The 23,409-nt window shown below is 43.3% G+C and overlaps 1 protein-coding gene across 2 annotated transcripts in view; it reads left to right on the top strand.

Annotated features, from left to right (window-relative positions):
* The window catches only part of LOC311226373 (uncharacterized protein), a 42,677-nt gene that overhangs the window by 9,474 nt on the left and 9,794 nt on the right, over positions 1–23,409 (top strand). Inside the window, exon 2 of one of the 2 annotated variants that reach the window (XM_084311802.1) lies at positions 17,603–20,756. The exons of the other annotated variant lie outside the window; for it this stretch is intronic. Within the exon in view, the coding sequence (XP_084167928.1) occupies positions 17,603–19,302 (1,700 nt within the window). The 3' untranslated portion in view covers positions 19,303–20,756. Of the gene's footprint in view, positions 1–17,602; positions 20,757–23,409 lie in introns of those variants that run through there. 2 annotated transcript variants of the gene reach the window in all.

The following is a 23,409-nucleotide window of genomic DNA, read 5'->3' as shown; positions in this document are numbered from 1 at the left end:
TTGATCTTTAACATTATATCAATGATTAGTATCCATTTGTTGGACAGACGGAGTTAATTTTAGGTTCTAATTTTAAAAGATTTACCAATGGACAGTAATACCTTCCAATCCATCTGTTAATTGACGGACGGCCAATGCAGTTGCAGCCTTATTTAGTGCATCGTGCACACATACTGTTGCTGGTCTGGACGCGTGAATATTAAAGGCAACCAACTTGTGTTCAGCTTTTCGTTCAGCGTTTCTCTGATTGGCCACACGGCCAATCAATCAATCCACTAGCACACGCCCTTGCGGCAAGAGAGACACGGCAGGAGCGCTGGGTTCTGTTGTGTGACTGTACTACAGCGGTGTTCTGTTGTGTGACTGTACTAAACTCTTCCACCACATGACCGACATTTGACATACAGTACACCTCCTATCTATGTTGGGATTATGTTTGGTCATCATGACAAAACAATAAAAATCGCTACTGTTAGTAATGCTGCCACCATCCACTTCAATGACAGAGCTCTCATATTTGCGAATGCATAAACTATATCTTAAATTATGGCGATGTGTCTAATATGGCTGTCGCGAAGTCATTGATAAGCGACAGCCATATTAGACACATAGCCATAATTTAAGATATAGTTTATGCATTCGCAAAATATGAGAGCGCGCCGCTGTCATTGAAGGGCTTCCTACAACAGAGCACCGCCGCTGCTGCTGCTGAAGCCGTATCAAGCCGGCGGCGGCGCACGGAAGCCGGGGATAAACCACCGCGTCGCCCCGCTAGCGCTTCAGGCTCAGCAGCCTCCACGGGCGAAATAACATATAACGTTACAGTTCCACACTGATGTACAGTGAGTGTCTAATATGGCTGTCGCGAAGTCATGCCTCTCCCTCTGACAATATCATAATGATGTGTTTTCTATATTATATCCACAATCATTCATCTAAAAAATTGTATGGGCTTTGATTAAACATGTAACCTACACCTACTGTACCTCTGCTTCCTACAGCACAGCAGGTAATGGCGTTAATCAATGGAACGCGAAACATAATAACGTTACGCTTTCTAGTTCAGCGCATTTCATAACTGTATGGGCTTTGTTTATACACAAGTGATTGATTGATTGATTGAAAACTTTATTAACAGATTGCAGAATGGGTACAATACAGTGTACAGCTCAATACACACAATTGTTAAGGGGATGCAGACCAGAGAAAGACTTTCGTCTTGTTTACATCAGGGTCCCTCTCTGTGAAACAGCAGCCCAACACAAGTGCGTTGGAACAGCAGCCCATGGTACACAAGTTGGTTGCCCGCGCTGCTGCTCGCTTGCGCTCCTTGGATTTCATTTGGGACGTGGGACGACTGCGCTTGCCTGCGAGTGGGGGCGGGGGGGGCGCGGCCAGTCAGAGAAAAGCCGAACACAAGTTGGTTGCCTTTAATATTCACGCGGTCTGGACTGGTCCTCTGAGCTGGTCTGGACTGGTCCTCTGAGCTCCTCTGAGCTGGTCTGGTCCTCTGAGCTCCTCTCCAGTCGATCTGTTGCTGGTCTGGACTGGGTCCTCTGAGCTTGTTTCCAGTCGATCTGTTGCTGGTCTGGACTGGTCCTCTGAGCTCGTTTCCAGTCCAGCTTTCTCTGCTCAGAATCAGAAATCAGAAAGGTCTTTCTTGCCAAGTAGTTTACACATTTTGGGCATTTGTGCCCAACAAAATTTGGGCATTTGGTGCGACATTAACGGACAGACAATTACGGTAGAATAAGATAAAATGGAATATAAACTAAATTAAAATAGAAGCACAATAGAATAGAATTATAAAATTAAATAGGCCAGGGCTGTACAATTGTGCTCAAGTACTAATTAGAATAAAAATAACAATACAGTGGGATGGAATATTTACCATGGCTGTGCAATTGAACAATAATGTGCAAAAAGAATGAACAGTGAAGTATGAACAAGTATGAAGAGTCTTGACTGTATATCAAAATATATAGTCCAGTAAGGGTGTGTTAATGTAACACAGTGGGGTGTCAGTGGGGGTCCAAAGCCTTGTTGATGAGGCTCACTGCAGAGGGGTAGAAGAAGCTGTTCTTTTGGCATGAGGATTTTGCCCTGACCGGGGTGGAAGGGGTCGGCCACAATCTTACCTGCACACTTCAGGGTCCTGGAGGCGTACAGGACCTGGAGAGGTGGCAGATTGCAGCCGATCACCTTCTCAGCAGAGTGAATGACACGCTGCAGCCTGCCCTTGTCCTTGGCCGTGGCTGCAGCATACCATACTGTGATGGAGGAGGTGAGGATGGACTCAATGATGGCTGTGTAGAAGTGCACGGTTTAATCTGAAATATTTCAGAATCCTCCACTATCGTTATGTAGCGTGTCGTCTCTAGAGCCTTCTTTCTCGCCTTCACGAAGTTAAAACTAAGTGAAAGTGAAACCTAAAAATAACTGCTGTCAAACGTTATAATTACACGCTTGATAAAACGTTTAGAAAATCCACCGGTGTGGGCAAGTAATGTGCTCAGTGGAGCCTGAACACAGAGTAACACCAGTAACACAGACTACCGTGCAGGGAAGTACTTGAGTAATTGTACTTTGTTACAATACTTAAGTACTGTTTTGGGGGATTTGTACTTTACTCTAGTATTATTAGGTTTGTATACTTGTACTTTTACTCAATTACATTACAATCATCCATCTAAAAATAATAGTCTGCCCGCCAGCTGGCGTGTAATTCATATCGATACTCTTATTTTGAAAATCCTGTGCGGGTCTCATTGCTGCCCCAAGCGCAGATCCAGTCATAATATCTGGGCTCCGGCAGCTAGCAACGTTCAGGTTAATATGATACTCTTATTTTGAAAACCCTCTAGCAACTCCGCGAGTCATATGATTTCCGCCCAGTCCGTGTTGTTTCTTGAAAACAGAGCAGCGTTGTAAACAGAGCAGCGTTAACACAGCAGTGCGCGCGAAAAATAAGTCTGTGATGTTTTTTTTCTTCTCACGAGTCCAATGCATCTACATGCTTTGCACCGTCGCCATTCCTTTATGCCCACATCGCCCGAAATTAACGTTTATGTACCAATCACTACAACGTTAACGTCAGCTAACAAGCTAATCCTGATGATCAGACGAGGCAGAGCCATAGTGAACAGCACTGAGGAAAGGGAAATGGGGGGGGGGGGGGGGCACTCTCCCCTTCCCTGTGTGTGTGTGCGTGCGTTTGGAAAGACGACGGAGTCACTAGTCAGGACTCAGGACAGGAGTATATTATAGTAAACTGAGGATTACTGAGGATGGACAGATAATGTTGATATTCAAATATAAAAAATGTTGAGAGGAGTGGAAGTTTGAAGACAGACTACAATATGATGCGGGGGTGGTGAGTTGAAACACAGTGTGTGTGTGTCCCGACCCCAGTTCTATGTTTCAATCAATTATTTGCATTTAAAACTATTAACGCTGACTCATTCCTTCAGTCCACTCAAAATTATGCTAATATTCCTTATGTTTATGATATTAATTGAAAATAGCATATGGGGGTGCTCCAGTAGCACACCATGTTACCGCGCTGCGTCGCGGGACTCCGTGCTGCGTCACGGATCTGGTTGACTCCGAGTTCGATTCCCGGACTCGCCGTCATTTGCCGAATGTCTCCCCCTGCTCTCTCTCCCGTTTCACCCTACAACTGTCGGTCATGCTTGACCAGAAAAGCGATAAACGCTAAAAAATAAAGTTTAAAAAAATAAAAATAAAAAGCATATGAGAGTATTATATGTAATAATAACACATGGCGATATACTAAAAAGCTATTTATAATTTTTGGCTAGTAAAAAATCTGCCCGGCTGGTACTTTTAAAAATCTACCAGCCAAATGGCTGGTAAGTCGAAATGTTAAGTTTGTTCCCTGCATAGACACTACAGAGAGATACAGACACTACAGAGAGACACAGACACTACAGAGAGACACAGACACTACAGAGAGACACCGACAATAGAAATACACTATAGACACACATACACTACAGAGATATACAGACACACACTACAGAGAGATACACTATAGACACACACACTACAGAGATATACAGACACACACTACAGAGAGATACACTATAGAGAGATACAGACTGACACAGACACTAGAGATACACTAGTGATACACTACAGAGTATATATTAGGGATGTCCGATATTATCGGCCGACCGATATTATCGGCCGATATCGGCAGTAAAATGTGATATCGGAAAATATCGGTATCGGTTTAAAAACAAAAAAAAACAATAACAATATTTGTTATATATATATCCAGTGAAATTATTAGTTACCTGAAATTATTCAGTTTTTTGGACGGGGAAACCCTGCATATATCGGTATCGGTTGATATCGGTTGATATCGGTATCGGAAATTAAGAGTTGGACAATATCGGAATATCGGTATCGGTAAAAAAGCCAATATCGAGCATCCCTAGTATATATATATATATATATATATATTGCAGTTTTGTTTTTTGAATACTACTTTGACCCTACATGTTTTCATGTAAGGTGTGTGATTGTGAACACTGTTTTGAAGAAGTTACAATGGTTAAATCTGGTTTGTTTACTGAAAAAGCAGATTGCAAATGGAAGTTAATTGGTAGACACAGACAATAGGTCACACAGACACTACAGAGAGATACAGACACTAGAGATACACTACAGAGATACACACACTAGAGATGCACTACAGAGAGATCCAGTCTGACGAACACTACAGAGATACAGAGACTCACTAGAGATACACTACAGAGTATATATTGCAGTTTTGTTTTTTGAATACTATTTTTACCCTACATGGTTTAATGCAAGGTGTGTGAACACTGTTTTGAATAAGTTGCAATGGTTAAATCTTGTTTGTTTACTGAAAAGGCAGATTGCAAATGGAAGGTAATTGGTATCCAGTTGTGTTGTTCATTCCTGTGGGAAACAATGCAAATTTTAGGCACCTTGTGTGAGACCAATGCTTCTTTTTTTGACAGCATTTTGTTTATGGTGTCCCCCAACCGTGCCTTAAACAGTGAACACTGTTTTTTGAAGATATTGATTGATTAAAACATTGCAGTCATTAACTCACTGGAGGCCAAACCAAGATAGTCCGGGTTAACTCGCCATGCTCTGGGCGCCAAACCCGAGAAATCTCGGGTTTTAATCGATATTTCTTTTATTAGCGATATCCATAAACTTTTCATCCATCCAGCCTGACGTTATCATTGGGAATGGGTCTGAGCTTGCAAAGGGAAAATACCGCCGCCTATCGTCTCCCGGATGGTATTGCACATCATTGGATTGGATTGGCTGGGACTGTGCATCAAAAAAATAAGTCAGGTCCAGGTTTTACTTCTCGGGCATGCAGCTGGATACTATTGCATTGACTGGGAGCAGCGTGGATTATTTTTTTTGGACTATAACGTTGGATCAATGGACGCAATCGATATTTGGAATGGCGATCAGGAATTGGATTAATCTTTTTGCATGACATCAGATGTGAGGTAAGGCCTTTATGTTACGAATCTTGGGGTAATCAGATGTACCTTTCTCCGCCATCGGAGCGTGTGTGTGTGAGGTTCGCGCCGACCAAAGTACGGAGAAGCGATTTTTCAGACCCCGCTTCTCTTCGTGCATGAGGACACATATACTATCGATAATCTAGTTATAATAATTTATTTGAAAACGATTCATAAATCAAGCGACAAATGGCACGCTTTCTAAGGAAATACATTTAAGCTCGATTTGCTGGAGTTTATTGAGATGAGACAGAACGCCCTAGAAATATATTGATATTCATCACGGTATAAAATGGAAATGTATGAAAAAAGGATCTGTTTCGTGCATGTTGACTGGAAGCAACTCATTGCCGATCACTGTTATTTAGATCTATTGCTATTATATTTGATATGTTTTAAGCACTCGCAAATAAGTCCTATTCTCCATTGGATAAAGCGTTGGCCCAGAACGGCCATCAGCAGAGGGCGCTGTTGGCCCTGAATGAGTTAACCAGTATTTTGTCTGTTTCTGTTCTAAACCAATAAGGTCCACACTGATTGTAAAATATACATTTATTGACTAAAATAGTGCACAAGATTAATGTTATAATACTGACAATAGATACTTGACCCAACAGTAAAACAGGGCGGAACAACACTCCAACAGAAAATGTGTCGAGAGAAGGAACCATCAAATAACAAGAGTACACATTTGTTTCACCACAATGTGACATTCTAGAAAGCCCTTTGAGTGTGTCACTGTATGATATCACCCATGTAGTGCGGTTTGATTTGTCTGGGCCTTTAAGCATTGGGGAAGTAGGAGCACAAGGCATCTCTTGTGGCGGTGGCAGTGGTGTTTGCCTGGAGGGGATTCCATTCAGCCGCTTCATTGTCTCTGCAAACGTCAAAGTCGTCAGCATATTCGTCATTGTTTACCTCACAAAAATTGTGAAGTATGCAGCAAACTGTTATGGTGGTGTTGATCTATTCAATGTGGCAATCGTATCTCTTCATCAAACACTGCCATCTTCCCTTGAGACAGCCAAATGCCCTCTCCACGGACATGCATGCTTTGCTGAGCCGGTAGTTGAAGGTTTTCTGTGCAGGAGTTGCATTGCCTTCAGGGTATGGTTTCATCGACCATGTGAGGAGTGGGTAGGCAGCATCACCTAACATCACCACCGGTACATCTACGCCCACAATCCTCTTTGTGAGATTGGGAAACAGTGTGCCACTCTTACCCCTGTCATAAACACTGGAATTCCCAAACACTCTTGCGTCATGCACTCTGCCTGGCCAACCCACATTTATGTCCCAGAACCTCGACCGATGGTCTACCACACCTTGCAGAGTGACGGAGTAGAACCCCTTACGGTTATAGTACTCTGCAGGGCTGTCTGGTGGAGCTAAAATGCCAATATGTGTCTCATCAATAGCCCCTCCACATTGTGGGAAACCCCAACGGTCACTGAAACCTTGAACGATGATCTTAAATTCATGTTCAGATGGTGTTCTAATTAGGGAGAGCAACTTGTCCACAATTACAGAGGCAACATGATTGGTTATAGCACAAGCTATACCAATACCAAATAAGTGGGAAATGGACCTATACTCCACGTTGGTGGCCAATCTCCAAATGCATATGGCCACACGCTGTTCCACAGGGACTGGACTTCTGAACCTGGTTGCATCTCTTTGTAGATGGGGCCGAAGGATGTCACACAGCTTCATGAATGTGGTCTTCCTGCGTAGGGATGGGTACCGAATTCGGTACTTTTGAGGCACCGAACCGAAACACGTCGGTACTACCGAGTATCGAATCAAGTGAGAAACCGAAAAAAGGTACCGTTGGGTACCGGTATCGATTCACAGGTACTGGTACCGGTATCGGTTCAAATGTGAAAGGTACCCATCCCTAGTCGGGGGTCTGCGTGGGAGGGACATGCCGCCCCTGTTGCTTCCTGATTCTGCTGCGCAGGCGCACAAACCGACCTGTAGGAGTCGCTGTCCACAACGTCCGATCCCCACCCACCAGCTTTCCACCCCTAACACTGCCAATTGTGTTAGTATGAACGACCAGCCAAGCTGGTAGCAATGCCGAGAGCTGGGCTCGAACCCAGCATCTCCTGCATTAGTGGCGAGTGCCTTGCCCACTGCGCCACTTAGCCGCCTTGTCCACATCAACTTAAAGGAATAAACCAAACTGCAAACACCATAACTTCAATTTGTCTGGAAACCCTGACTTCTCTATCCTTCCTATCCCCTCTATAACATCTACGTTGTTCAATTTGGTCACTATTATACCACCTAGCCAGTAGGGCTGCACGATTAATCGTTTTTTAATCGAAATCGCGATTTGGAATGATGCAATTATCAAATCGCCAGGCCTGCAATTAATTTTTTTTTTTTTTTTTTTTTTTTAACCAGGAAGTCCCATTGAGATACAAGATCTCCTTTGCAAGGTAGACCTGGCCAAGATGACAGCAATAACATTTGCAATACATCACACAGCAATAAAATGTGCGATACATCACACAAGAACATAATAAATGTGCATGTATACAATACATCACATGTAAACACAAAGCAGAATAGTCTACATCAGGGGTCAGCAACCTTTTTGACATGGAGTGCCTGTTTGAAATATAGTTGTAACTAGTGTGCCTCAACAATATTCCATGCATCGTAATTTTTTTTTCTCATAATCAGGTCTTTTTAATGATAATTTTTTACATTATTACATCATTATTGTTATTGTTATTATTAACAATATTATTATCAACCCTAAATCTTGGGGGGGGGGGGATGCAATGCAGACAAATAGCTGCATACAGTGCAACCATTTCACTCACATTTGCCCATTAATTTTTGGACACATCACACACCATCGGTGTGTGTACTGTACGTGTGCTGTCATAGCTCCACCTACAGGCCTAATGGAGAACACCAGGAGAACACCAGGATGTGAATGGAGGGTGAATGTGAGGTATATCGTGTAAATAAGTTTTGATTGATCGCAAGACTACACTGGAAAAAAAAAAATAATAAGTTACCAGAACTTAAAAAGATTGAGTTCAGTTAGTGTGCATTAAGGTTTTCAGTTTTCAATCCATAATAAGTTAACAGAAAAATAAGTACACAACCACATTATTTCAACCTAATAAAACTATGTTTATTGTAATTTTTTAAGAACACAAGTTGACTTGGTAATATTCACATTTTGAGTAAAAAAAAATTGCTTTTAACATGAAATAGAAAAATAAATAATAAAATGTGTTGATTAATCCCACTGGTCACAATGGTGACCGTAATAATGTTTTTGTTATAGGCTCTGCAAATGTTACTGAATGATGTAGCAATGTATTTCCAGCTAAATTGAAATAATAAACAAATAAAGGGTCTCAATTAAATATGTGGTAGTAAAAAGAACCTGTGGGAGGATTTCAACAAGATAAATGCGACAACAGTGCAAAATATTTCACTATAATGTTTCAAAGCCAAAAAAAAAATATATATATATATATATATATATATATATATATATATATTTTTTATTTATTTTTTTTACTGCTGCCCTCTGTGCCTATGAAAATGCCCCCGCGTGCCTATGCAGGCACGCGTGCCTAGGGTTGCCTACCCCTGGTCTACATGATAGTAAAAGTGTATAATACAGGGTAATACAGTAATTTTGCAGTTGGGACCCGACTACAGAAAGCAGCAACATGCTTCTTGTAAAAAAAAATTTAAATATGTTATAATCGCATCGCAAATCGCAATCGCAATATCTGTCAGAATAATCGCAATTCGATTATTTCCCAAAATCGTGCAGCCCTACTAGCCAGACTTTCCACTGGCTTGTCCATTATAGATGGAAGGTACCATGCTATCAACATTATGAACTGCGCCAGGCCCTGGCATAACCCCATTAACCATGTTATGGAAAAGTGGTTATTGTAATGAATAGTAACAACCTGGAGCAGGGGCGTGCACAATTTGGGGGGCAGGGGCTCAAGCCGGGTGGGGGCGGGGGGGTGCATGCGGGGTACTTCCTAAATTGATAAGGTCTATTTTATTTGTGGATAGTAGTATACTTTTCCGTCTTCATATTTTGGGAGAAAAATAATAATTATATATATATATTCGTTTGTTGGGGGGGAAGGCACTTGGGGCAAAAGGGCAGGGGCTCAAGCCCCCCTTCGGCCCTATCTGTGCACACCACTGACCTGGAGGCTGTCCTGTGTGCACCTTATCAGATGTCATTGCACAATGCAGCACATTTACCTGCAAGACAACAAGACAAATGCAAAACTACAATATTAAAGTATTTTATTTAGTTGCGGAGTAGAAACAAAGGTACAGATGTTTCAGTGAACCAAATCATCATCATTAGGTGGCTTCTTCGTTCCGAAGGTTGCCTATCACTCTCCAACCCATTCTGTCCCCACTTCTTCTCTCCAACTCCGTGACTCCGCCTCTCACTCCGCTCCAATCACAGACGTCGTCTACCCAGCCTCTTCTTGGTCTTCCACTTCCTCTCTTTCCATCCACCTTCCCCATCACCACCTTCTTGAACATCTCCCCGCTGGATCCTCTCAGAACATGCCAGCACAACTCCATCTTTCTCTTTTTCAACCTCTCCAGCAGCTGTCCTCCTTGCATATCCGCTCTTCTCAGTACCTCCTCATTCTTGATCTTATCCTTCCATGTTATCTTCAGCATCTTCCTCAGCGTCCACATTTCAAAAGAGTCTATCATCCTCTTTGCCTCTTCATTCAGCGGCATAAATGCATAAATGCTAGGGGTGGGGGAAAACTCCATACAGCGATATATTGTGATATTCTGCACGCCGCATTGATACAGTGATGCCAAGTATGGAGAGAAGATTATTCAAAACGTATTTTTTGCCAATGACATTTTGCAGCAATAAAAAGGATTGGAATGAGGTGAGCAGACTGAAAGCGTTGTCTTAACACTTTGAGTGCCACGGGTCCGGTCCCCCGGAACCCTGTTGCGTGCCACCACCCACTTCAATGATAGAGCTCTCATATTTGCGAATGCATAAACTATATCTTAAATTATGGCTATGTGTATAATATGGCCGGCTCTTATCAATGACTTGTTTGCAGTCAACATTGTCGAAACGGATTGTTTTTTAATCTGTTCATTTCCGTTTTATACCATTTTGAAAAACGCTCGTTTCTTGAAAGTTTCAGAAGATTCTGTGATCTTCTTCTTCTTCTTCTTTCGTGTAACGTCAGAGGTCCAACTCCGTATCTTGTAGCCATGCCCTTAACTCTGGTCCCACATCAAAGAGGCTGGCTTCCGAGGGTGGTTTGTATAGGGGGCAGATGGTCAGGATGTGGTCAACAGTCTGCTCAGGGTCTCCACACTCACATGCAGCGCTGTCTGCCAGGCCCCACTTCTTTAATGATGCTTTAAAGCTTTTAAGCTTTTAAGATTCACCGATTTGCATCGGTGCACCGGCATAAACTTTCACGATGTGAGTGCACTGGTGGAATAAGCGGATCGGCTAGAATTCAGGTTGAACTTGCGATGCATCTGTTGTTAGCGTCTTTGCATCGGTCAAAACCGATTCATTCATATAATTTCCTCTCATCCACTTCTGTCAGGTTCAAAGATAACTTCACATTTATTGGCAATTCTTTTATTTATATCGCTTCCTCCAGGTTCAAACTTTGTTGTTGACAAAATGCCATCATGGTGTGGTTAGCTACGGAGCATCAGAACGCTCAAACTCAAACGCGCTCTCTCTCGCTCTCTCTCTCTCTCTCTCTCTCTACATTCAATGATTTAAAGTGGCCAAACGTTACAATATAAATACTAACTGGATAGTTGATGATAAACATTTAATTTCATTATCTGAAATATTATAAAATCATTAAGTCTGCTATAAGCCATTATAGAATAGAATAGAATAGATCTTTATTGTCATTGTTACAGTTGTTACAACGAAATTAAAAAAATGCAACCCTAGGTGCTAGTAAAATAAGAATAAAAACAGTCATAAACACAGTGTTAAATATAAAAACAGGGTGGGGCGTAAATAACATTAATAAAACAGGGGGGTATAAAATATAATTGCACTATCTCTTAATGTTGTGTGTGTGTGTGCGTGGGGGGGGGGGGGGTGCAAGGAGACTGTTGTTTTAAAATTTAGCTGAGTTTAGTGCACATATGGCCCTGGGATAAAAACTAAACTTCAGTCTGTTAGTCCGGGTGGGCATGACGCTGAAACGCCTGCCCGAGCGCAGCCGCACGAGGTGCTTGTTGCCCAGGTGGTGTGGGTCCTAAAGTATTTTTACTGCTTTTTTGAGGCAGCTGGAGTTGTATAGTCCCTCCAGTGAGGGGAGGGGGCAGCCGATGATCTTCTGGGCCGAGTTGACGACCCTCTGGAGCGCCTTCCTCTCTGCGGCTGTGCAGCTGAGGAACCACACATTTATGCAGTAGGTGAGGATGCTTTCCACGGAGCAGCGGTAAAAAGACACAAGCAGGTCTTGTCTGAGGTGGTAGTTTCTTAGTACTCTCAGGAAGTAGAGTCTCTGCTGTGCCTTTTTTACTATCGCCGTGGTGTTGATTCTCCAGGTCAGGTCATCCTCCAGGTGGACACCCAGGAACTTGATGACCGAGACTCTCTCCACACATCCCCCGTCGATGTACAGGGGCTGTATGTCGGTCTTCTTCCTCCTGTAGTCCACGATCATCTCCTGGGTCTTTAGCTTGTTCAGCTGTAGGTTGTTATCCTTGCACAGGGCTGACAATCCCTTTGTGTGTGATTATTATTGTCTCACAGTAGTGTGTATATACATTGTGTGTGTGTGTGTGTGTTTTTAGCTAAAGTGGATAGAAAACACAGTACTGTGCAAAAGTCTACCCGCCAAGCATATTTCTTACCAGCCAAAAGAAAACGCATTTTTGTGTCACATATATATAAAAACAATTCAGTCAATTTCAAGTAGATAGGGTCATATGTTGAAGAATACACTTAAATAAGAGGCCAGAGTAAAATTTTAAGCAAATTATTTTAATATATTCATTGATGATTGATTAATCAATACATGTAAATTCAATCTTAAGCTTAAATTGTAACCTACTGTTAAACATCATCAGACTCCTCACTCTACCCTCTTTGCAGGATATAACGGAACATAATTAGGGATGCCCCGATCACGGTTTTTGCCACCGATACCCATCACCGATTGTCTATGAGCCATATCAGCCGATACCGATCGTTTTTGGTTTAAAAAAAAATATATATATATATATATATATATATATATATATATAATTTTTTTATTTTTATAAAATATATATATTATATAATCATACTTGTAGTTGTATTATCTGCGAGACATCGCCAGCATGCAACAAGTCAAAATGCTCACTATCTGCAAACAGTCTGTGTGTATACTCGAGTAGCCTCCAGCTCCAGCAAGGATTCTCCGGCGCTGCAGCTGGACCCTATATTCTGCTTTGGTCAAATCACATTCAGCATGCCCTCATGCGATGGAAGCCAGGGGCTCGAATACGCATCGAATCAATGTTATAAGACATTGATATCAGGAGCTATCTTTAAGACAACGCCTCAGTGAACTATTTAGTTTACTGGGACATTTTGTAGTGAGCTAACGTGAGCTAACGTGAGCTACCTAGCCAACGGAGGTATCATGCACTACTAGACTATTGCTGGAGCATTTGTTGATATCAGGAGCTAACAGTAGCTAGCCGGCTAGATAACGTTAGACAATGCCTCATGTATTAAACTAAAAGTGAATAGTTGACTGGGTCATTTTGTAACGGTAGCTAACGTTAGCTCACGGAGGTCCCACTAGACTAGAGCAGTCAGCAGACTGCCCGATGCAATAGGAGCCTCTGTGTTTACACAGGTTTGGGAGGGGCAGGAGGAGGAGGAGGAGCAGTGTGCTGCAGGTCTGTGTGCTTGAGACAGAAGTCAGCGAGTGAGAACTCCGCTAAGAATTTGATCATGTTTTTAGATCGGTTTTCACATGACTATTTGCTTGCCCGCCACATGGCGGACATACCTCTCAGTCTCACTCGCCAAACCTAAAATCTGCCCGCCAATGGTGGGTGGCGGGCTCTAATTTCGTGCCCTGATCGTATCGCCCCGAATCGCATTATGTTGAATAAAATCGTATCGAATCGTATCGTATCTCAACAGGGGTGAATCGTATCGCATCGCATCGCCCGGTGCTTCAAATGTATCGTTAATGTATCGTTGGCAGTGGCACCGTATCGAGATGCGCATCGCATCGGCCTCAGTGATGGAGATGCACATCTCCCTAGAATACACTGGAATACACAAAACACTTTTTCGGCCTATTTATGAATCGTTTTCAAATGAACGCTAGATTATCGATAGTATATGTGTACTTTTGCACGCTATAGAAGCGGGCTGAAAAATCGATTATCTTATTTCCTGATCGCACACACACACAGACACACACATACACACATATGGCACACGCTGATATATAGGTGAAAATAGCTCTGATTATCCCAAGACTGGTAAAATAGATTCCTTACCTCAGATCAGATGTTCTCCAAAAATATTATTCCAATTCCTGATCGCCATTCCAAATATCCAATGCTGGGTACTGGAAACACATTTTCCGCTGTTCTGGTGGTGGGCGATTACTTGGATCGTCTCCGGTTACTTGTCTGACAAGTAAAATGTGGAAGCAGGACTTTTTTTTCTCCATGCATTTCATTCAATCCAATCCAAAGGGGATCCGGAGAAACGATAGGGGGTGGTATTTTCCCTGTTCGAGTTCAGACAGATCCCCACTGGTAACGTGAGGCTAGATTGATGAAAAATGAATGGAAATCGATAATAATACAAATAACGATCAAAAACGAGATCTCTCGTCTCTCTGGCACTCAGCGGTTGGCATGAACTAACGAGAATCTCGTTGTTGGCACTCAAAGTGTTAATAGTTCAAACAGATTATATATTATTGCAGACAGGGTTAGAAATTAACATTTTTTTTCAAGGGCTTTTTTTGCCCCCCTTAATAGCTTTTCGGGGGCTTTTTTTGTATTTCGGGGGCACAACATTTTTATAATGAAAATTAACATAAAGATTATAAAACATTGTTGAAACTTTTTTTTACAGTCTTCGTATGTTTGATAACGTAATGTTAATGTCTCCATATATAGGGCTCTACGCTAACCTTTTTCCCAAGGAGCACATGTGCTCCTAAATAAAATGTTTATAAATAAAATCTAAATACAAATTTAGGAGCACACAGAAATTTAGGAGCACAGTGACAATTGTTCAAGTAACACACACACACACACGATGTGTGACATCATGGCTTGGTTTCATGTTTTGAGGTACCTTCAATTATCTGTAAATAATACATACATATTCTATCTAAATAGATTACATATTATTGTCCCTGAGTGAGGGCAAGTTGTGTTGTTGTCTTGATATAATAACCGGTTGCCTCTGGATCAATGAATGTCTAATATTGAATAATATTATTAGATATTTTATTTTTAACATCCCTAATTCCAACAGTCAAGAGGCTTGTTTCAAATTGATGAAAAACCCCACACACGCAACGCAGTAGCGGCCGCTGCCGCTGGTGCCTTGTAGGTCGCAGTTCTCGTTAATAGGTCGAGTTGAAAATGTAATGCTCTGAGATGCTCTGGAGCAATCTCTCTCTGTCTCTCGGATCAATCAAATCAAATAATTAACACATGTATGTTGTCATTTTAAACAACTCACCATTCATTCATTATGCATCAGCAGCAACACAAACACGCACAGCTCTCTCTCTCTCTCGCTCTCTCTCTCTCTCGCTCTCTCTCTCTCTCTCAGATGATGTCAGATCCATTCAATAATAAACACATTTGTAAAGCTCGTTATTTTAAACAAGTTACCATTCATTGTCTGAGTGGTTATGTCCCACATGCCGCAAAATTAGAGAGAGAGAGAGAGCGAGAGCGAGAGAGAGAGAGAGAGAGAGAGAGCGAGAGAGAGAGAGCATTTTAGTAAAGTTACATTTTCAACAAGATTGCTGCTATTTAAACACTTCATGGAAACGGGGTAATGTTAACCTTATGTCGACTGTAGTATTGTATGACCTCGACATAACGTTTAAACGTTAACGTTACTCCGTTTCCATGCAGTAATTATAAAAGTGGCGAGCTAAGCTAACGGAGCTAACAGCTAGCAGTAGCTGTAACGTTACAACGTTATGCGGCATCAGTAGACAACGTATCATGTATTAAACTAGAGTTAAGATCGCTAATCTACCTTGTTGTTGGCTTGTTGATAAAGTATATCCACTCCATGGCATTGTCCATCCAGCCTGTGTTGATGTCCATCCATTGTCCATACATGTCCCTCCACACTGCATCCATATATAGCAAGCTGTGTGAGTGAAGAGCTGTGTCTTTGTCCATTTCCGCCTCGAACAGCCTGCAAACTACCTGGCGTTCTATCGCCATGCTCTAAGACAAACTCTAACCTTAACCAACTTTGAAAGAGTGCCTAAGCTCAGTGTAGTTGCTGTTGTTGTTGACGAGTCGACTGAACTGCTGTTGCTGAACTTGCTGTGTTGCATTCTCTCTGTAAGCCAACCCGAGAAATGCGGCTATGGAAAAAAACTGGCATCGCGTCGGCCAATCAGAGAGCGTCTCCACGAAAATGCGGCTATGGAAAATACTTCACGGAAGTTCACGCGGCTGCCTAGACCGCTTCAAATCGCGCTCGGATTCCAACATAATAGTCATATTTCAACGCACAACGCCGTATGCACTGATTGGCTGTGACGGAGACAGCGATCAAACTGTGACGCGCACTCAGAGCGCTATCGCTTCTAGCCCGGGCGAGAAATACGGAAAAAAAAAATAAATAAAAAAAAACGTGATGTCACTTCCTGCTTTGGAAAACGAGTGTTTTTTAATTGCGATAATAACGTTATATTGTGCATTGGAAACACAAACATACTTAAAATGAGTAAATATTATTAATTTTAAACATGTTTATATTATTTATAGGGCTATAAAACAAAAAAACTAAAAACGTATTTGTCTTGTTCTCTCATATAACCAGGGTAGGAGCTGAGGGGGGGCGGCGCCTGAGCGCCCCTAGTGGTAGAGCCGCCACTGACGCAACGTTTGTGAGTATAGGCTCTGGCCAGATCGATCAATGAAATACGTTGCGCGCTCAGCGCTGTGGAATGAAGGAAATGCGCATCGGGATCGGATTTGGATGTTATTCTTTTGGAGTTGTGTTACAAATGGAATGGTCTTTCCCCGCCGAACACAAGTTACTTAACGTTACACAGCCACGTCGCGCTATGCAGATGCTTAGCTTGCTAACGTTAAGATAGCAGTGTAATGCTTGATGAGAGCAGAGCGCTCTCTCTGTGTTCGCAGCACCTCTCAAGTGCCTGTAACACGCAGCGGGCCCCGCCTCCCTCCTCCTTGGAACAAACATTCCACCCAAAAACTGAATTTCAGTCCAGTTTCAATCTGAACTATTAACAGCGGAGCTGTTTTGTAATTCTTCACAATCACTCGTCTGTCTCGCACACTGCAAGTAAATGATTTTTCCGGTTTGCACACACACATATTATTAGGGGCAATACGAGGGAAATGCTCGCACTGTAGAGCATATATATAATTATATATATAATTAGTAAACTGTCAGGGGCTTTTTTTGCCCCCCTTAACTGATATTCGGGGGCATTTGGTCAATTTTCGAGGGCATTTTGCCCCAAGCCCCCGTTAATTTCGAACCCTGATTGCAGATAAGGTTTCCATTCCATTCCAGTTGAAAAAAGGTAATAAATCGCAATATTGTGTCTCTAGTATCATGATAATGGGGCATCTGGTGATTCCCACCCATAATAAATACATATAAAAAATAGTTGCAGACACAGACCTCTAGAATCCTGTGTATGCAAACACACACACAGCACATTATTGATTATTGAAGGAGGGAAATGCACATCACCTTTTCCCTACCATGTTTGTATGAAATAGATATTTTATAGAAAAATAACCAAGACCATTCTGGTTCTCCTCCCCAGAATCCCAGAAGCGTTCTGTCCGGGTGAAAAAGTGTCCTGATGAAGGCCGAAAAAGATCCTCACGTCAGAACCAGATCCAGCGGGCGGAGCCTCTACCCAGCACGTCCTCTGGACCCACGGAGCCACAACCCGACGGAGAGGACTGTGGAGGATCGGAACCAGCCAGCGACGCCGCCCCGCCTTCTCCAGGAAGTCCTGTACCCGCAAACGAAGGGGACGAAAATTATCCCATTGTCTCCCACTGCTGCAAAGTGTGCGCAAAGACTTTCGACAGGAAGGGCTTCTTGATGAAGCACGTGGAGAAGCACGTCAAGGAATCGGAAGGTCTCTGCGGTCTGTGTGGCGAACGTTTGGAGTCGTCGGAGACGTTGAAAACTCACTTACAGTCTCACAGGGAAAACAGCAGGACCTGCGATGTGTGCGGGAAGAAGTTCCCTTCAATCCGGGCTCAGGAAACCCATATAAGACTTCACACAGGAGAGAAACCCTTCAGCTGTCAAGTCTGTGGCAAAGGCTTTAATCAGAAAGGGAACATGGTAACGCACATGAGAATTCACACGGCAGAGAAACCTTATAACTGCAGAATTTGCGGCAAAGACTTTGGCCATGCGGGCTCTTTGGAGCGACACATGAAATCGCACGCGGGCGAGACACCGTTCAGTTGCAAGGTTTGTGAGGAAGGATTCGTTAAGAACACAGAGTTCAGAAAGCACATGAAGACGCACGCGCCGCAGGACGCCATAGACGTCTCCTCCGTCAAGAACAAGCGCAGGAGATCACGACAGGCTACTCCTCACTGCTGTAAAGTGTGTGGCAATGAATTCCACAACAAGGGGAACTTCGTGAGGCACGTGGAAACGCACCTGAGTGATCCGGGGTTAGTCTGCGGCGCGTGCGGAGAGCATTCCGAGTCCTCTGATAGTTTGAGGGCTCACATTCAGACTCACAGAGAGACCAGCAAGATCTGTCACGTCTGCGGAATCAGCTTTCGGGACATGGAGATGCACATGAGGATCCACACGGGACAGAAGCCATACAGCTGCAAAGAGTGTGGGAAAGAGTTTCCCAGGAAAGGGTCTTTAGAGAGGCATGTTAAACTGCATGCTGGGGACAGACCTTACATCTGCGAGTTCTGTGGGAAAACGTTCATTGAAAACACCGTTTTGAGGAGACACATCAAGTGCCACACAGGAGAGAAACCAAGAATTTATGCCTGTGATCTTTGCGGTAAAAAATTCACCATGACTCAGCATTTGGATGTGCACAAGAGGATTCATACGGGGGAAAAACCTTTCACCTGCAGGGTTTGCGGGAAAAGATTCCGGCAGATCGGAAATCTGGATTCACACATGAGGATTCACACGGGGGAGAAGCCTTTCATATGCAGCCTTTGTGGGAAGAGATTCCGTCAGAAGGTCTCTTTGGAGACACACGAGAGATTCCACAAGAAGGAGAAACCTTACAGCTGCCAACACTGCCAGAAAGGATTTGTTCAAAAGATAGATCTGAAGAGGCACATGTTGACTCATACAGGAGAGAAACCTTACTGCTGCACAATTTGTGGCAAAAGGTATCAAGAGAAGAGGTCTCTGGACTCACACATGAAGGTCCATACGGGGGAGAAAGCAGTCAAAGACTCCATCATGGCACCAAACCCGAGGACACATGAGAGTCTTCATTCAGACTTCATACAGCTGTAAGGAGTATCTAGATGAGCTTAGAAGTAAACAGAAGTGTCATAGAATAGAGACGAGGAGGAAAACATTTGCAGCAGTTTAACTTGATATGAATTGGCAGTTACTATCAGAGGGATTCCTATGCATTCTGGGAAAACCTGGACATTTTTAATAAGATAATTGTAAAAAAAATTGTTGCCACGGAGATGACACACAACCGGCATTTCTCGAGCCATTTCCTCAAACTGTCGCCATGACATACCAACAGTGACACCGCTGTGTGCTTCCTCTGATGGACGGATCAGTTGGTAAAACACTGAAAAGCATGTTGGGTTTGAGAACTGTTAGCACTACGACAACGTTTTTGTTGTAAAACAAATTATTTATGAGTCGGTCTTACATTGATTCATTATCTCTGGAGCAGCTCTGCGCTGTTCGTCTTCATTACAGGGGACATGTTATGTATCATTTCAACAGTTTTATATGATTTCTTGAATCTGTATGTATTTTTATGTGCAAAGAAACTAGTTTAAATCTACTTTTAATTAATTTTCTAGCTCCTCCTTCTTTCCTTGAACAGGCTGTTTTTGGTGGGTGTAGCAACACACAAGTATTTCCTTCCCTGTCTGGCTGCCCCACACCCAAGAGTAAAACACCTTTACAAACTGGCCAGTAATTAGGTAGGCAGTGTTCCTGACTCCAAAAAAGCACAGCTAATTAATTATTGATATTTGCCTTTGACATCACAAGGGGCAGTAATTCTGAACAGGATGTTAATCTGAAGATTTAAAACTCTGGCCAAATGGCAAGGAGTTGCCTACTGTCATTGATATTGTAATCCACCCAGCGTCTAAATGACATTTCAGACCAAATCCATACAAAGACAAAAAGCAACGCCTATTTTCCATTAGATGTCCCCTTTAGATTACAGGATATAGTTGGTTTCTGGATAAATGATGGAAACTACCTGGATCTTGAGTCAAGTTACAGATCCCCCTCTTATAGATATTTTTTTGAAAGATAAATATATTCTTGCGGTCATTTCTTGATTTCCGGGGAAAATACTACTATATAATAATCACTAGTCTCGATATTGCGATATATATTGCAATTTATTACCTTTTTTCAACTGCAAATGATGTCTCCAATGGAAAACTTAGATAACCTCATTACAATCATTTTTATTGCAGTAAAATGGGATTGTCGAGCAAGAAAGTTTAAATAGATAATATTAATAATTTTAAATATCATTCACTGTATGGACATACTATCAGCATGCATAATATTTAGCTATATTGCTGTATCAATCGCCCCCACCCCTGCTTCTGAAATCTCCACTACATTTTAGACACTGAGCATTTCTTCACATGAGGGAAGAGGAGTTGTTGATATTTTTGGTGGTTTTGAATTTAAATTACATTCGCCTGATGGACAAATGTGTGAATCATGTAAATGTCTTAATTGTATCATACTGTCGACTTCCATAATGCTCTTTTCCTATGATAATGTAAAAACAATATCTAATTATTAATAATAATAAACCGTTTTTTGGATTTTTTTTTATTCCATTGTCATTATTAGTAAATACTTCAGCACACCTTCAGTTTCTTAGAGACAGATGTGTAGGAGAAAATGTCCATAAGCAAGAGAAGAGAGAACTCCCATACACTGTCCATCTACTACCATAGAACAACAGTCTGAGCATGCGTAGTAAGCAGATTTTCATTGGCTGCAGCAACTGAAAAGTAAAATAATGTAGTCACAGAAAATGTGCATTACAAAAAGCAACAATGGGCAAGCGCGAATTGGGCTCTAACGTCATCGTTTCTCTAGACTATACGTTTTGCCAGTAATCATAACTAGGGTTATAGAATAACCTTCGTTATATTTCATACTGGCTTCGCGTCTTGCTCCGCCTATTGGACTAATGGGCAAAGAGCAAGCGCGTAGCCCCGATAAATGTACCCCCTGAGATCCCTTCATGACCATCAAAAGCAGAGAGGGTCCTAGCCCCACACATGTCCTAACAGGGAGCATAAGGATAGGACAGGACACTGTGCGTAACAGGGCGCAGCTTCCCTAAACGCACAAATGTGAGTAAACTGTGCGTAAAACCCACAGTCTACATCAGCACACATCCCTGCTAACAATAGTAGCAGGATGCAGAAGAGGTCCCAGCACTAAGGACCGCATGAGAGACAGAGCTCCCAGTCATGTCCATGAGATAGAACCTGACAAAAGAACCAAAGAACCACAAAGCCACAGCGCACATGTCCTCCACTGAGACCCCTCTAAGCAGGGCAGCAGTGGCCGCCACACCACGGGTGGAATGCGATGATGCCTGCGGGGGGAACCTGTCCAGCCAAAGTGTAACAAAGGGCGATGCCCTCGCACAACCAATGTGACAGGCGTTGTTAGGGCCACCGTGACAAACAAATAGTTGACTGGTAGCCCTGCCCTGAGGTCCTGTGTGCGCTTAAGATATATCGCCAGCGCACGAATAGGACACAACAGGTGAAGGCTCTTTTCCACCTCACCTGCGTGAGGGGGAGGGTGGAAAGCCTTTAGCACAATATCCCTGGAGCGATAAGAGCTCCGGATATTCTTTGGCACAAAGGCTGGATTGGGCCTCAGAGTAACACTTCCATTATCCCCCTGTATAGACAGGCACTCTGGTTGAACCGAAAAATAACACCCACGCGTTTAGCGGAGGTGACGGCCAGGAGAAACGCAGTCTTAAAAGACAACTGATTCAACGGTGCATGCTCGAGAGGTTAAAAAGGGGCACCCAACAGTCTAACCAAGACTAATTTTAGGTCCCAGCTTGGGGACAAATTACGTTTTAATAGGCTTGAGACGCCGTGCGCCCAGCAGAAAACATTTTACAAGTGGGTGGCTCAATAGCGGCTTGCCCTCAAAGCCTATATGACTTGAAGATATAGCCACAGAATACACATTCACTGTCGAAGCCGAGAGCCTATCCCAGATAGACTGAAGCAGGGACAGAACCGAGTATAGAGTACATGACATCGGGTCCAGACCCTCATCCTGACACCACTCTTGAAATATACGCCACTTCCCTGCGTAAACCGTGCTCCGGGTGGTATTAATCACATCAGCGTTAATACCTATCCTTTCGAAATTCAACCTCTCAGCAGCCAGGCCATCAGACGCTGTCCCAGGACAGGTGGCTGAAACACTGAGCCGTGTGCCTGAGAGAGGGCTCTCCGAGACCATGGGAGTGGCCATGGTGGAGCCACTAGGAGTTTAATTAGAACGGGGTGATGCTGATCCCCGGTCCGGCGCAACCAGGATAAGAGTCCTGTGTTCCCAATGTACCCACTCCAACAACTGGTGTATCAGATGGATGGGGGGAAACACATACAGTATTCCGAGCAGTATACAGTATTCCAGGGAGGGCCCTGTCTGCTCACATACAGTAAGCCGCCGTTATGCTGTCTGTCCTGACCAGGACGTGCTGGTTCCTCACCAGAGTGATAAGCTCCCCAAGGACCAAATGCACTGCCTTCAGTACCAATAGTTGATATGTAGGGTAGACAGAGCAGGCCAACTGCCCCCTACTGCGTTGGTCTGACATGTCCCCCCCACCCCGTTAGGGAGGCGTCAGAGAAGACTGTCACGTGAGACGTGACGCTGCCCATGGGGACACCTCTGGTGAGGGTTCCTGGCTTCCTCCAGTGGTTGAGGTCCCCTATCACTGATATAGGGACTCTCAGGCGCCTCCACTTGTCTCTCACAGGGTCGATTCTCATGCTGGAAAACCACCTCTGTATTTTCCTCATAAAGGGGAGGCCAAGCAGAACCACAGAGTGGGCCAACGCCATCCTGCTGAGCAGGCGCATTACGGACCAAGCCGTAACCAACCTGCCAGGATGAAACTCCCTGACCAAGGATATCTTCCTGGCACCGCTCCGAGAGAGTTGCCCTCATAGACCTTGAGTTTAGGATTAAACCCAATTATTACATGGCGTTTTCACATTCGCCGAAATGCTTGCTTGTGATTGGTCAACAGCCCCCCCGACTGCGGTCATTATTTTTCAATAATGACCGCAGATTTTTCAATAATGACCGCAGAGCGCAGCTGTTCGCAATCAAGCCCACTGACACACT

The sequence above is a fragment of the Notolepis coatsorum genome, assembly GCF_963971535.1.
Source record: "Notolepis coatsorum genome assembly, chromosome: 4".
Taxonomy (NCBI): Eukaryota; Metazoa; Chordata; class Actinopteri; order Aulopiformes; family Paralepididae; genus Notolepis; species Notolepis coatsorum.
This window is presented reverse-complemented; position numbering and strand designations above follow the sequence as displayed.